Here is a 14,747-nt window from a genome sequence, read left to right as displayed (position 1 = left end):
CTCTCTCCATTCTAGATCAATCTGCCCACAAAATGCCCCAGCCCAAAAGCTTCCCAGAGATTTGTGAGAGCACCTGTCTCAAGTCAAACCCTACCCTTTTCTCATGAGTGTGCTGTAGCAAAATCCTGATATGGTTTTTGACACAATTGTACCGCACGGGGCTCCACAAGTAAAAGACTTAATACGTGACTGGTTGTGCCTCCCATGTTTCGGCCTTCTAGAGGCACACGCATGATATGCGGATGATTGTGCCATCATCTGATTTTGCAAAGAGACCAACCTAACATATCAAGCACTTACCATGTCTGACACTGTTCTATCCCCTCCTGCCTTCCTGAGAGCACTCTAGCAGGGTGGGCTGTGTTTTCTTCTCCATTTGTCTTTTTCCCTTTTCTTTATTTCCACGGACACCTGCCCCACTTAACACAGTGTGCCACTCAGACCTTGATGACTGCAATGTGCCTGGTGAATTTCAACATCTATTGAATGCCTCTCTGAGCATGACAGACATGTGTAGATAAGGAAAAAAAGGATTTCCACAAGAGCCTATTTAAGCTGTAATGCTGTAATGTTTTTCAAAGGCTTCATTTCATCAAAACACACAAAGGTCTGGTAGCCCCTCTGCCGAGAACAAACTCAGCCAATTAACCTGTTCTATTGTTAGTTGCTGACTTCGGGACAGTTTACAACCACTTTTTAGCTCACTGTACTTTTCACAGAGGAGAAATATCCATTTGCATATCACTCTTTGTCCCACCCACAAGGGCAGTCCAGCACCGAAAAGCTAAGCATTTCTCCTCTCAACCAGAGTACCAACAGCAACCCCAGACAGTCCTGAGGACGTGATAAAATACCACGAAGGCTCATAAATAAGGAAATAAATGACTTTGTTAGCCTCATATAGGTGTTGACTTGTTTTGACACATATATCTACATATATACATATATACATATATACATAATTAATCTCAAATAAACATCTCCTTTTCCTGCGATGACTCAGTTTCACAGATATTACATATTACAACAAATGCTGCCCAAATAAAGCAACAACAAATGATCTTTTTGCTGAAAAATATGTGTAGTTAACTAGAATTTCTCACATTATCTTTTGTTTGTGCTGGTTCTTCTTTTATTGTCACCATGTACTCGAATGTATGGCAGGGGTTCTTGTCAAAAGTAAAATCATGTTTGTTTGCCTTGCCCTTCTTCAGAATTAATTTTTAAAATGATAATGCTAAAAATGATATTGCAAACATTTGGATTGATAGAGATAATTTTAAAGTGTCTAACATATGCCCAAAGCATACACTGACTTCATAATGGAAAGCACGGGCCATGTTTTTATCATGCATTTTCTTCTTTTTATGGTCTATGTTGTGTTCTTTGTCTTCCTTAGCACATTTTTAAAGTCTGTGTTTTTTAGACTGTATATAATGGGGTTACAGAGCGGAGTAATGGCGATGTAGGACAATGACAGTATCTTGTTGCTTTGCATTGAAAACGTTGATGTCGGGCGCATGTATGTTGAAAAGAGTGAACCGTAGAATAAAATAACAACCGTGAGGTGGGAAGCACACGTGGAGAAAGCCTTATGTCTGCCCCCAGTAGCTTTTATTTTCAGGATAGACGACGCAATGTTGACGTAAGATATGATGATTAAAACAAAGGACATCACTGTTAATATAGCACCCATGATATAGGTAACAACCTCAACTATGAGTGTGCTTGTGCAAGATATCTTCATCAGGGCGGTCACATCACAGAAGAAGTGATTGATGTTGTGTGATTTACAGAAGGAGAGCTTAGACAAAAGTAGGGTGTGTGGCAGTGCATCCATAAACCCCACTGTCCAACTGCCAACAGCCAGGCGGAGGCAGACAGCCTTGCTCATGATGGTCGAGTACCGCAAGGGATTGCAGATGGCCACGTAGCGATCGTACGCCATGACTGTGAGGAACACGACTTCGGTGGATAACATGACAATGAAGAAATACATCTGCAGCAGGCACTCTGTCATGGAAATGTGGATGCCCTCCTGAAAGAAGTGGGCCAGCATCTTTGGGAAAATGACTGAGGTGTAGCTGATGTCGATGAAGGACAGATTAGAGAGGAAGAAATACATGGGGGTGTGTAGGTGCGCATTAGCGTAAATAGTGGACATTATTAGAAGATTCCCAACTAGAGTAATCAGGTAAAGCAGTAGAAATGCAACAAAAAGTGGAACTTGCAGCTGCGGAAGGTCAGAAAATCCCACAATTATGAACTGCTGTAATGAGCTCAGATTTCCTCCTTCCATTTGTTCTATAGTGCGGCAAAGCTTGGATCCAGCAGCAAACTGAAAATTAAAGAACATCATTGTCAGGATAACTGTGGCATGTGGGCAGGCTGATGCAAGGATTATCCTATTCTAGCTGCTCAGTCAATTTAACTCTATTATCCGAATGTTCACTCCCTTCCCCAGCCAAATCCCTCATATACAGTCAGCCGACCCCACCCTCTTTCATTTAGGGTTGGGCAGATTCTCTGCTAGAAGAAAGAAATTTGGTAAGTTTCACCCTATCTTTTGCTTTCACCATTTTGCAGAAAAAAGGCATTTCCATTATCAATTTCACTTGTGTTAAATCTAAAATTGTGCATTTCCCCAAGCAGAAATTGCAGCAACTTGCCAATTTCGCAGCAATTTAGGCCACATAATTGCAAAGATATTGCAATATCACTTAATTACATTTTTCATGGGACACCAGCATGTTCAGGCAACATTTGTGATAACAGGTCAATTTTTGATACATTTCAGAAATGTTTCCATGAAATGGATTCACAGAATTGTATCCTTTCCACATTATAGTTACCCTCTAATTTTTAGACATGTTAACATAGTATACACGCATTATAATACTATTTCTTACTCTTTGTACATGAGAAGACCATATCGAGCAGGATTAGAAGCAGTGGTATTTCAGGCAGATGTCAACGTATCAGGCATGATTAGAAATAGCCATATATGTCACATGACTATTTCACGATGTTAGGGAGAATTCTCTGTTTAGGCTGAATTTCCTAACCTAGTGAGTCCCCCAGCAGCTTTGCTGGATTTCTGGAGTTTGTTTTTTTACATCCTGCCAAGAGTGAGACTCTTTTCTCCCACTCTTGGACATGAATGTGGTTAATTCCTTTGAATGTCAATGTGTTCTATGGGCTAGGGGTCTTTTACTCCATACAGTCTCATATGTTTTGCTATGTGTGTTACAACGCACCCTCTGTGCCGTAACACCGGGGCGTCCTAGAGGATCCCCACCATAGACTCCATACCCTGGGGCTGACTACTGTCTCCCAGGGCATGTAAAGTCACCATTGGCTTTACTAGACCTAAATTTACTAACATAACTAGTACAAACCATCCTATTGTGGACGTACTGGTAGGGGTAATTCGATTACCCCTGGGTCTGTTATTCGAGGGGGCACTGTCCCGTCCCCCCTCGTCGAGTTTTGGCTGGTGGCAGTGGAAACTACTTCTTATATTCGACCCCGAATATAACTCTATGGGATTCTTCCCATTGTTGGAGGTTAATACTTTTTCTCGTTAGTCTCTAACATACCACCGGTTTATTTGTCTTAAATAAATCTATCGGTTGGTATTTTCTGCCAGAACTGAGCCCTTTGTTCCACTTTTGGCGGGCTTCTGCACAGAGGCCCTCCAAAGTGGTGCCATTCTGTCTGGGTACCAGAGGGGGTGTGGGAGGGGGTTTAGGCACCCTGGACTGAGTTGCCTTGCCAACTCAAGTCGCACTCTGGTGTGATTGGCCCAAGTGGTGAGCCACCCCGCTCACGACTTAGCATGTTTTGATTGACAGCTAGGCTGAATGAATGGGGTTTTTCTGCATAAAAGCAGGGCTTTTGGGACTGGATCTTCAGAAGTCGCCACAGGACCTAAGAATCCGACGAGGGTAAAGCTGAGCCGACCTGCAATGACGACACCTCCGGTGGAGCCCTGCTGTACCGACTCACCACTTTCCGAGTACAGAGGAGATCTCCCCGCCGGAGAGTCTTCTTCCCCTGACTGGTGGGCACAACCAGTCCCCTTTGCTTTTTCTTCGCTTCCAGGGCGTAGTGGTCGAATTGCCCGTGCTGAGCACCCCGGCAACCAGATAGCCACTAGCCCATACCGCAACCAAAAGGTGGTGCCTTGTGATGGAGCACTCCGCGGCTGGTCTCTTCCCTGGTGGTGCAACGATCTTCAACTTTCCTTCGACGACGAGATCATCTCTTCTCTTGGCAAATCCCTGACTTGCATCCACCACCAGGAACAACTGCCCCCGCCGGAGCTGTCTCTCCACATACAAGGTACCGTGTCCGCCTGGCTTCCCTTGTGACGGTTAGCATGAGGTGTCTTAATCCTCGCCTCTCCATTGGGTCGCCTCCAAGCTTTCTTAACTTTCTGTTCTGAACTGGTCCAATCTTTCTATAACAATTTGCGACAAAGACTCGAAGTACATTTCCACTGTGATACTTTTTGGGACATATCGCCTTTCCTCTCTCCGAGTGGGCTGGCCTCTGAACTTTGCCATCTACAGTAGACCCTGCCTTACTTGCCTTGCATTTGTTCATAAAAGTGTTGGTACCGAGTTGATTTCATACCCTGCCTTTTCTCTCCTATCCTAACGAATATTAGAGTCACATCTAGGTTAAAGCATTCACCTCTGTCTGCAAATAAGTGGTGCCATTGAACGTAGACTTGTCGAACTATTGTTAGAGGGATTGATTTACTTATAGTAATTGTAATTGAAGTTGTTTGCCGTATTAGTGCCAGAGTGTTTTCCATAGATGTGTTGTTATAAATAAATACCTATATATCTTTACACCCAAGCTCTGTTCCGTGTTTGCTCGTTCTACTGTGTAAATTGCCCTATTTTGTATACTCCACATACTGCCTAACTTTTCTTGAGAGAGGTCTGACTGCTCAGCCACAGCTACCAGGTGAATCTGTGTGGTACGGACAGCTACCAAGTGGGTTTACTGCCAACACCTGTAAGCCTAAATCTTTTGCAGTGGTCCCAGAGGGAACTGCACAGGATTTCCGCTTAACACTGGTGTACAGCGGTGGGATTTGTATCGGGTATACAGTTTAGAGTGCTTTTCAACACTTTAGGATAACTAACCACAAAGCTTAGCACTAAAAAGCAACTTTCAAAAAAACATGTCTACTATGGAAGTTTACAGTCAAGAGTCCTTGTCAGGTGAAAATACTAAGAGTTTGAGAGCTCTCTGTAGACAAGAGAATCTTTCTGAAAAAGGCAAGAAAATAGAACTGATAGCAAGATTGCTGGAAAACCAAAGTCTGGGTACTGGTTCAGAGGAGCCAACTTCTCCAGCAAATGTAGATGACAGTAATGGTGTTGATCTAAATCAAAGTTCTGATGATAGCGATGAAGCGGCTGAAGAGGAAGGAGAGGCTAACAAAACTGTCTCCGCTACCCCTCTGACTGCCTTACCAGCTGTACCTACAGGGCCTATAACAGTACAATAGAAACAATGAAAATAGACTTGGAATTCAGAAGGATTACTGCTCAAACTGAACAGAAGCACCAAGAAATGCAACAAATTCTTAGGCTCCGAGAAATGGAGTTCAAGCATGAGTTAGAAATGAAAAAGTTCTCTGTCGAAACTGCTTCTGTCTCTGGCTCCTCTAGAAGTTCCAGTCCCAAAAGACCCCGGATCCCGAAGGAATTAATTGGTATGTATGAACCAAAGTTGGATGTGTTGGATTGGCTGAGCTTGTTTGAGTACAATCATGGGCTCCAGAACATCACAGGTAATGAGTTGCTTACCTGGTTGTTCTCTAGCCTCCCCCCTGTTACAACTGATGTGGTAATGGAGTTGGGGGAGGAGGATAGGATAGAGTACGAAAGTGTGAAACTAGCTTTGATAGCTAGATTTGGGAAGTCCCCTTCCCAGTATCTTAAGAGGTTTAGAACCCTCAAAAAGCATGATGGTACCCCTTGGGCTACCTGGGTGAGTGAAGGGTTGAAAAACTTAGAGGGATGGATTAAGGGTTACAAAGTGAACACTTATGAGGGTATGAAGAATCTTTTTATGTTGGAGTCTATTTATGATGCCTGTTCGCCTGAGCTCAGACAGCACTTGGATGATTCAAAGGAATTGGATTCCAGGAAGCTAGCCAAGGCTGCTGACTTGTGGGTTGCCAACAGGGCTACTCGTAAGGATTCTGGGGCAACTCAGAAAAAGGATGAGGGAAAACAGCCTAAAAAAGACTCAATAGAGAATTTGAATAACTCAAATTCCAAAGAGGGCCCTAAACAAAACCAGAAAGGTAAGCCACAAGGAAAACCGCAGCAGAATAGTGTGCCTTCTGGTGCCAAACCGTAAGGAGTCCAGAACAAGCCACCATTCCAGAAAGCGTTCGGTAAATGCTTTGTTTGTGGCTTGACTGACCATGTGAAAGGAGATCCCAGATGTAAGGGTAAACCTTCAGGGGTCCAGCTTGTCTCCTTAGCCTTCGCTCCAGAGGAGGAAGTCCAAATGGCAAGTGGAAACTTTTTACTGCTGGCTGATGAACCCATTGGAGTCTCAGCCAGTGTTTCTTTAGTGTCTCTGGGGTTGTGGGAACAACAGAATTTAGATGTCTATAATTCTATCCCCGATAATACTAAAGAGTATTATAAGGACAGTGTCCAGGTGAATGGTCAGGAGACTCCTGCCATTAGGGACACTGGGGCCAGCATAACTGTGGTGGATACATCGTGTTTTTCAGGCTGAGGATGTTGCTAAGGCACCCAAACGCCTCACCAAGTTAGCTGGGGGCCTGTGCAGATGCTTCCCCAATTACCAGTTCTCATCCAGTGTAACGACATGACTGTGAAGATACCTGTCAGCATACAGAGTGAGGTACCAGGACGCGTTCTGTTGGGTAACGATTTGAAAACACTTGGAGTTGTGTCGCATACCCACAGGACCTCCTAGTAAACGGTTACAGGAGCTAACCAGACCTGCAAGGGAGAGAACCATGCGAGGAACTCTCCAGGAGATGATGAAGAAAGATATCACTCCTGCTCCACTGGAATTGTCAGCTGCTTTATCAAAGAAATCAGAAGCGAAAGGGAAACCTGAGACTTCTATACCGAAACCAGCAGCCAGCATTTCCGTGCAGCCAACAAGGACTTCCCTGCGGTTGTCCAAAGTTACTCCCATAACTCCACCTCCAGCTGCGGCTGAGAGGGAGGTACAACCCTGTGTGGTAGAATTAGACTCTGAAGAAGAGCTAATGGAAGGCCAGGAACTAATTGGAGATCTGGATCCTGTTGACCATCCTGAGCTGCAGTCGTTACTGGCAGAAGGTGGACCCAACAGGGCAGACTTCAGTAAGGGACAGAGGGAATGTCCAACTCTGGAAGGTCTTTGCCACCAGGCAGAAGCTCAGGCTGAAGGGCAAGAGCCTGGGAAATACAGGTTGCACTGAGAAGATGGCCTCTTCTACAGTGAACCGACCGAGTCTGCACCTGGAGACTACAAACGCCTTGTAGTACCCCAAGAGAACAGACCACAGTTCTTGCAGTTAGCCCATGAGATTCCTTTGGCTGGTCACTTCAGTTTCAAGAAGACTAAGGAAAGGCTCTCTCTCTACTTTTATTGGCCGAAGATGGGGGCCGAAGTAGAAAAACACTGCAGGAGCTGCCACACCTGCCAGACCTCTGGTAAGGTTGGCGCCAATAATGTGGCACCTTTAGTGCCTCTCCCAGTTGTGGGAGTCCCATTTGAGAGAGTAGGGATTGACATTGTTGGTCCCCTTGATCCTCCAACCTCCTCAGGCAACAGGTTTATACTTGTTGTAGTAGACCATGCTACTAGGTATCCTGAGGCAATTCCTATGAGGACTGTTACAGCTCCGGCTGTGGCTAAGGCCCTCCTTGGTATTTTTACCAGGGTCGGGTTTCCTAAAGAAGTAATCTCTGACAGGGGGTCAAACTTTATGTCCCACTACATGAAAGCCATGTGGAAAACCTGTGGAGTTACTTACAAGTTCTCAACAGCCTACCACCCCCAAACCAATGGGTTGGTAGAACGGTTCAACCGAACCATGAAGAGCATGATAGTTGCTTTAGAAGAACCCCTTAAACGAAAGTGGAACCTTCTACTGCCATGCCTTCTCTTTGCTTATAGAAAAGTCCCTCAGGAGGGAGTAGGTTATTCTCCCTTTGAGCTCCTCTATGCTCATCCCGTCAGAGGTCCATTGGCCCTGATTAAGGAGGAGTTGGAGAGTGCTCCTTCCCCCGAGCCAGTCAGAGTGACCTACTACGTGATAGGTCTCCGGAGGAGAATGTCACACATGATGACAGAAGCAAGCGATAACTTGAAAGCTGGAGAAGCATTGGTCAAGCACTGGCATGATCAAAAGGCTAACATGGTTGAGTTCACCCAAGACCAGCTAGTTCTCGTTATGATCCCAACAAGGCAGAGGGCCTTGCAAGACAAATGGATGGGACCCTTCAGAGTTTTGGGTAAACTCGGAGAGGTCAATGTTAAGACGGATTTCTGAACTCTGTCCTGGCGGCGCAGAAGTTCAGAAGGCCAACCTAATTACTTGGAACAGGGTAACCTCTGGACAAGCCAGACCAATCAGGGTAGCGATTGCGGCGGTCAAGACTAGGTCTCAAGAGGGGTGAGGGTGACTGAAAGCCCGCAATGAGCACACAAAGCAAGGACACTTACAAACTATTCCAAACAGGTGTTATATTAAAAATATATACACATTTATTCCAAGGCCTTTAAAACAATGACCGTAGCGAGAAATCACAATACAACTCTAGTAAACCAACACATACCATACCAATACAATATATATACAAATACAAACAAGTCTAAAGCGTTAGATGCACGAAATGTGTAGTCCACCTAGAAGGGAAGGAAAACAGGCAGTGCGAAATAATGCTTAGACCCAGTCCGCCTTCAGAGGCACCTAACTAAAAGGAAGTCCGAGCCCTACGAAGAGTGGAGCCTTGTGCTCAAAAGTACCTGCACACGCTGGTGCCAACGGGCAATAAGGGGAGTCTCTTCGAGGGAATCAGGCAGTTCAGTTTGGTGCACAAATGAAGAAGAACAGAGTTCCGCGACTTAAGCGCAGCCTCCACTGTGGGCAGAAGCAGAGCGCGAGTACGGAAAGGCGTGCTGTTTTGGCACAGCGGGGAAAATCTATGGGCTCCTGCAGGAGGGCGACCAGTTCCTAGAGATGCTACTCACTGGTCCCCGATGCAAGGAGACCCAGGCTTCTCCGCGTCAGTTTCAGTGCTGGAAGGTTCAGGAGAGCAGGAGACGTCTCGTCATCGTGTAGATTCTGCAGCAGCAGAGTTGAGTTAAAGATGTCCCAAACGAAGTGAACCCGCACAGTTTGTTACCACAGCAGGGCAGCGGATCGGCCGTGTGTATCTCAGCCAAATGTACACTACTCACTTCAGACCTGGGAACGCCAAGTGTACGAATCGTGTGAGAGTGACAAGGACTCGAAATACTACACAACCTGGCGGCGGTTACAGAGCAAGACTCCTGAGTAGGCTGGTCAGTCTGCTGGATGGCCCAGAGACACTTCCGAAGGCTTACGAGCAGGAGATGGTGAAAATGCCGAGAATAGCTGTTCCCGCTATTCCAAGGGTCGAAGTACCAGTACAGGCCTTCTGGTTCGATCAGAGGTAAAAAGGGTTTCACAAGGCGACAGTAGTGCAGAGGAGCAGTCCTTCAGTGGGTCACCAGCAATTCCTCGGTTCAGCCTCGTGGTTGCAGGATACTTGGCTCCTGTATTCGTTCGTTCGTGAGAACTCAGGAGATCGATATGGTAGTGGCGTTTCCAGCCCCCTCTTAGCCACGGTTCCCTTCGGCCCAAAACGGAGGGGACCCAATGGGAGATCCGCTCATCAACACTCACACCATACGTGGACCTATCACGGACCACGGTGGTCCCAGGCATTCACACCACCCTAGACTCTCTGGCACCCAGGATGTGTATTGGGACCAGACATCCCAGCCCACATCCTGGAGGCACACACAAGGCCTGTAGAAGCCCGCGAAAGCATCTGTGTTTCGCGGGAAAGTACATGCCCAAATAAGGAAGGCCCTGGGTCGGCTCGACCTGGGGAAGGTGAAGGGAGCAAGACGGTCAGCGAACAGGACAAAGGAGCCTCGTGGTCTGGCCATTTTGGGAGCCAGGCCACTATTTTGGGCTAAGTGCGAGAAACGCGCTTAAAACGCCAAAAGGAGCTCAAAACACAAGAAACGATCACTGCCACCATTCCCGTCCGTGATTCACTTGCACCGATCAGTTACAATCCAAAAAGAGTATCTAGGGCCTGTAGAAGGCTAGAGACCCAAGAGAGCAGTAACTTAGCTTACAGTTCCCTCTTGTGTCATGTTGCACGAAAGCCGCAACATGATAAAGAAACTACGGAAAACAGCGTTTCCCGGTACTGACTGTCTTAAGGGCATGTCAGTTTCCCCGTAAGAATGGAGCGAAAGCCCATAGGAGTGCGGCAGAAGGCTGCACTTCTCTGGCAAAGTCTAGATCATTGTGAAAAACAACAGCAAAAAGTTTAGGGGTTGCCACATGGAAGGAAAATTACCCACAATTACGAAATCTTTCCTAACACTCGCCCTTCCCAGACTATGGACAGGGGGAACTAATCCACCCCTGGATGAGTCTCTTGTTCAGGTCAGTTAAACATTCTGGACAACCCATCAGCATTGCTATGTTGGACTCCTGGCCTATGCTCAATAGTGAAGTCGAAGCCTTGTAGACTTATGGACCACCTAAGCAACTTTGGATTCTCCCCCTTCATGTTCATTAGCCACTTTAAGGGCTTATGGTCAGTTTGCACAGTGAAGTGGGTCCCATAGAGGTAGGGCCTCAGCTTCCGGAGTGCCCACACAACAGAGAAACATTCTTTCTCTACCGTGGACCATCTGAGCTCTTTGTCCATAAGCTGGCGACTAATAAAACCAATAGGGTGTTCCTTACCCTTCTCATCTACTTGCGATAGTACAGCTCCTATCCCAGTGTCAGAGGCGTCCGTCTGCCCGGTAAAAGGTCTTTGATAATCAGGGGCCCTGAGGACAGGGGCCTGGCACAAGGAGTCTTTTAACCCATTGAAGGCCTTCTCACACTTGTCGGTCCAAGTTACCTTCTTGTGTTTCTTCGGAGTGGTGAGGGCAGTCAGAGGGGCAGCTATGGTGCCATAGTCTGCCACGAAATTGCGGTAATACCCCGTGAGTCCTATGAAGGCTCTCACTTGGGTCTGGTAGTGGGGGTAGGCCAGTCTTGTACTGCTTGTACTTTACTGGGCAGAGGCTGTATCCTCCCTCCACCTACTTCATGTCCAAGGTAAACCACTGAGCCCTGTCCAATTAGGCATTTACTAGCCTTTATGGTCAAGTGTGCTTTCTGAAGAGCCTGGAGCACAATCCCGTGGTGTTTCACATGGTCTTCCCAGGTGGCACTGAAAACTGCTATATCGTCCAGATATGCAAGACAGAATTCGTCCAACCCATTCAACACATGATTCACAAGCCTAAGGAAAGTGGCAGGTGCATTTTTCAACCCGAACGGCATTACCCTGAATTGGTAAAGGCCGTCTGGAGTAGAAAACGCTGTCTTCTCCTTGGCATGTTCTGCTAAAGCTATTTGCCAATAGCCAGCAGTGAGGTCAAACGTGCTGAGGTACTTGGAGGCACCCAAAGTATCCACCAGCTCATCTGTTTGAGGCAAGGGGTGTGCATCTGTATTTGTCTGACATCCTGTATCCCCTACTTTTGGTAGGTACACTGTCTCCTGTGTCTATGTTATGTTTGCACCAAGGTGTCAAACCAGGCGACTGTGAAAACAGGGGGGAAACTGCCCTAGCAAACTTTTCACCTCAGCCTGCTGATCAGAAGTCAGGTGAGGGGCCACTCGGACACCCTCAAAGGAGCTATCTGAAGGACCGCTTTGGAACAGGTCGGGGAGAGGTTCAGACTCCTCTTCCTCAACATCTGAAGCCAGTAGCAGTGCTGCGATTTCGACTCTTGGGACAAAAGCCTTCAGCCTATTTACGTGAAACACTTTTGGAGCCTGTCCAGGCCTTCCAAGGTCCACTAAATAGTTAACCTCACCCAGGGGCTCCACCACTGTGTAAGGGCCTGACCATTTGTCCTGTAAAGCTCGAGGCCTTATGGGATTCATGATCAGGACTTGCTGACCAGGTGTAAAGTTGATGAGGGAAGCTTTCTGGTCGTACCAATGTTTCACCAGCGCTTGTCCTGCCTTCAATTTATCACTAGCCAAGCCCATCAGAAGTACCATCCGTTTTCTGAGCCCCAGCACATAATCTACTACGTTGGTAGTAACAGGGGGAGTGGGCATCTCCCATCCCTCTTTGACTATGGCTAAGGGTCCCCGTACAGGATGACCGAACAGAAGTTCGAAGGTGCTGAAGCCAACACCCTCCTGTGGTACCTCTCGGTAGGCAAACAGTAAGCATGGTAAAAGAAGATCCCATTTTCTTCTCTGAGGTTCCTACAGAGCCCCAATCATGCTTTTTAACGTTATGTTGAAACGTTCCACCAGACCATTGGTCTGGGGATGGTATTCAGAAGAGAACTTGTAGGTGACCCCACATTCTTTCCACATAGCCTGCATATACTTCTACATAAAATTGCTGCCACAATCCGACACAACTTCTTTAGGGAAGCCAATCCTAGTAAATATGCCAAGTAACGCTTTTGCAACTGACTTGGCAGTTACAGTTTTCAATGGGATGGCCTCAGGATATCTGGTTGCATGGTCGACCAGCACCAGGATAAACCTATTGCCTGAGGATGTTTGCGGGTCAAGGGGACCAACGATGTCGATCCCTACCCTTTCGAATGGTATTCCCACAACTGGGAGTGGTATCAATGGAGCTTGGATTGTCGAGCCAACCTTACCAGATAACTGGCAGGAGGCACAACTCCTGCAGTAACTTTCTACTTGCACCCCCATTTTGGGCCAGTAGAAGTGCATGGATAACCTTTGCTTGGTCCTCTTAATACCAAGGTGACCAGCAAGGGGGACTTCATGCGCCAACTGCAGGAGGAAGGGTCTTACTGCAAGTGGAACCACCAACCTCCTATGGTCTCCTTCTGTAGACTCTGTGGGCTCACTATACAGAAGTCCACCTTCCCAATAAATCCGATGCGTCCCAGGAGGTTTACCCTCCAGCTGGGAGCAGGCCTGTCTCCTTAGGCCTTCCAGAGATGGGCACTCACGTTGGCCTTTACTGAATTCGCCCCTATCAGGACCGCCTTCTACTAACAAGTCTTTTAGTTCAGGATGGTCGTAGGGGTCAAATGCTTCAGGCATCGCCACCTCCTCGTCAGGCCCGGGCGATTGACCAACCTCCTCCACTGCAGTGGTAGGCGAGCTCGGGGGAATATTCTCTTTCCCTCGACTTGACTTATTTACTCCTTTCGCCTTGGGTTTCCCCTTCGGCTGGGGCGGCGTATTGGTCTTGGCCAATGCTGCCCGTGCATGAGACCATGTATAGGGTCTTTCGGCAGTGTCTCCTACGAGCCCTAAAGCTCTGAGATCATTACCTAACAAGACCTTTCTTGGGACGTTTCTCTGAATGCTCACTGGAATCCTGACTGCTGTTCCATTTAAAGTAAGATTTACAGGTATTACTGGGAACATACGGAATGGGCCGTCAGCCAACTTAGTGGGCATCAGAGTAGCTCTGGCAACTTCCTCTGAGTCTACCAGGGTAGAATCCACTACAGTTCGACTGCACCCACCCTAAGAGCTGGAGTATCTACTCCATTGATCAGCACACTGTCTTTAAAGTAGTGCTTGGTATTATCTGGAATCCTAGCATAAGCCTCTGCGACTTTAGGCTCCCAGGAACCCAGGGAAACTAAAACTACCTCAGCCTCTATCCCGCTGGGAAATGAGTCTGAGGAGAAGGATGCTCCTGTAATCTCTTCTTCCTCGTAGGAGGAGAAGGCCAGATTAGCGGAGTGGACCCCCAAAGGTCTAACCTTACACCGGGGATCCCCCTTCACGTGGTCAGTTGCTCCACAAGCAAAACAAGATCCATTGAGTCTATTTACATAGGGAGGCTTATTGTAACCAGAGTTCTGTTTCGGAGGCTGACCTCCACTACCCTGTGAGTTCTCTTGTGTCTTACCCTAATTTTTCTTTTTGTGGCCCTTTTGAGAAGAAGATTTATCAGATTCTCCACCCTCCTTATCTTTGGACTTTTTCCCTTCCTCCTGCTTCCCAGGATGAGTTTTGTCCTTATGGGACACTCGATGTGACACCCATAAGTCTGCTGCAATGGCCAGCTTCTTAGGATCTATCTCCTTCGAATCGGCCAAATGCTGCTTAAGCTCCGGGGAAGAAGATGCAAAAATGTGTTCAGTTATAGCGTCAAGCTGCGCTTCTTGCCACGCCACGATTCTTTGGATCATATCCAATTTCGTGCCTTGAGAGGAAACACCTCTCTCCGCACACATCTTTTTCAATGTTTCTGATTTGGAAGCATTTAAAGTAAACAAGGTATTTGTTTCCATACTGTTAGATAGGACTATGGCCTTTTTTAAAGTTATACTATAACAATTCACTACGTGTCCTGGTAGGAATAACTTGAAATGCCTTAGTTTGTGCGCAACACTGGATACCTTCAGTCGTATCCCACCGCTGTACACCAATTTGTTAAGACGGATTTCTGAAC

General features: G+C 46.9%; 1 protein-coding gene across 1 annotated transcript in view; it reads right to left on the bottom strand.

Moving 5' to 3' along the window:
- Positions 1-1,372: 1,372 nt before the first annotated feature.
- The window catches only part of LOC138579774 (olfactory receptor-like protein COR4), a 74,560-nt gene continuing 61,185 nt past the window's right edge, over positions 1,373-14,747 (bottom strand). The window contains exon 3 of the mRNA XM_069650005.1: positions 1,373-2,338. Within this exon, the coding sequence (XP_069506106.1) occupies positions 1,373-2,338 (966 nt within the window). The remainder of the gene's footprint in view (positions 2,339-14,747) is intronic.

The sequence above is a fragment of the Ambystoma mexicanum genome, chromosome 3p (assembly GCF_040938575.1).
Source record: "Ambystoma mexicanum isolate Mex_15411 chromosome 3p, UKY_AmexF1_1, whole genome shotgun sequence".
Taxonomy (NCBI): Eukaryota; Metazoa; Chordata; class Amphibia; order Caudata; family Ambystomatidae; genus Ambystoma; species Ambystoma mexicanum.
Note: the sequence above shows the minus strand (reverse complement) of the source record. Positions and strands in the feature narration are given on the sequence as shown.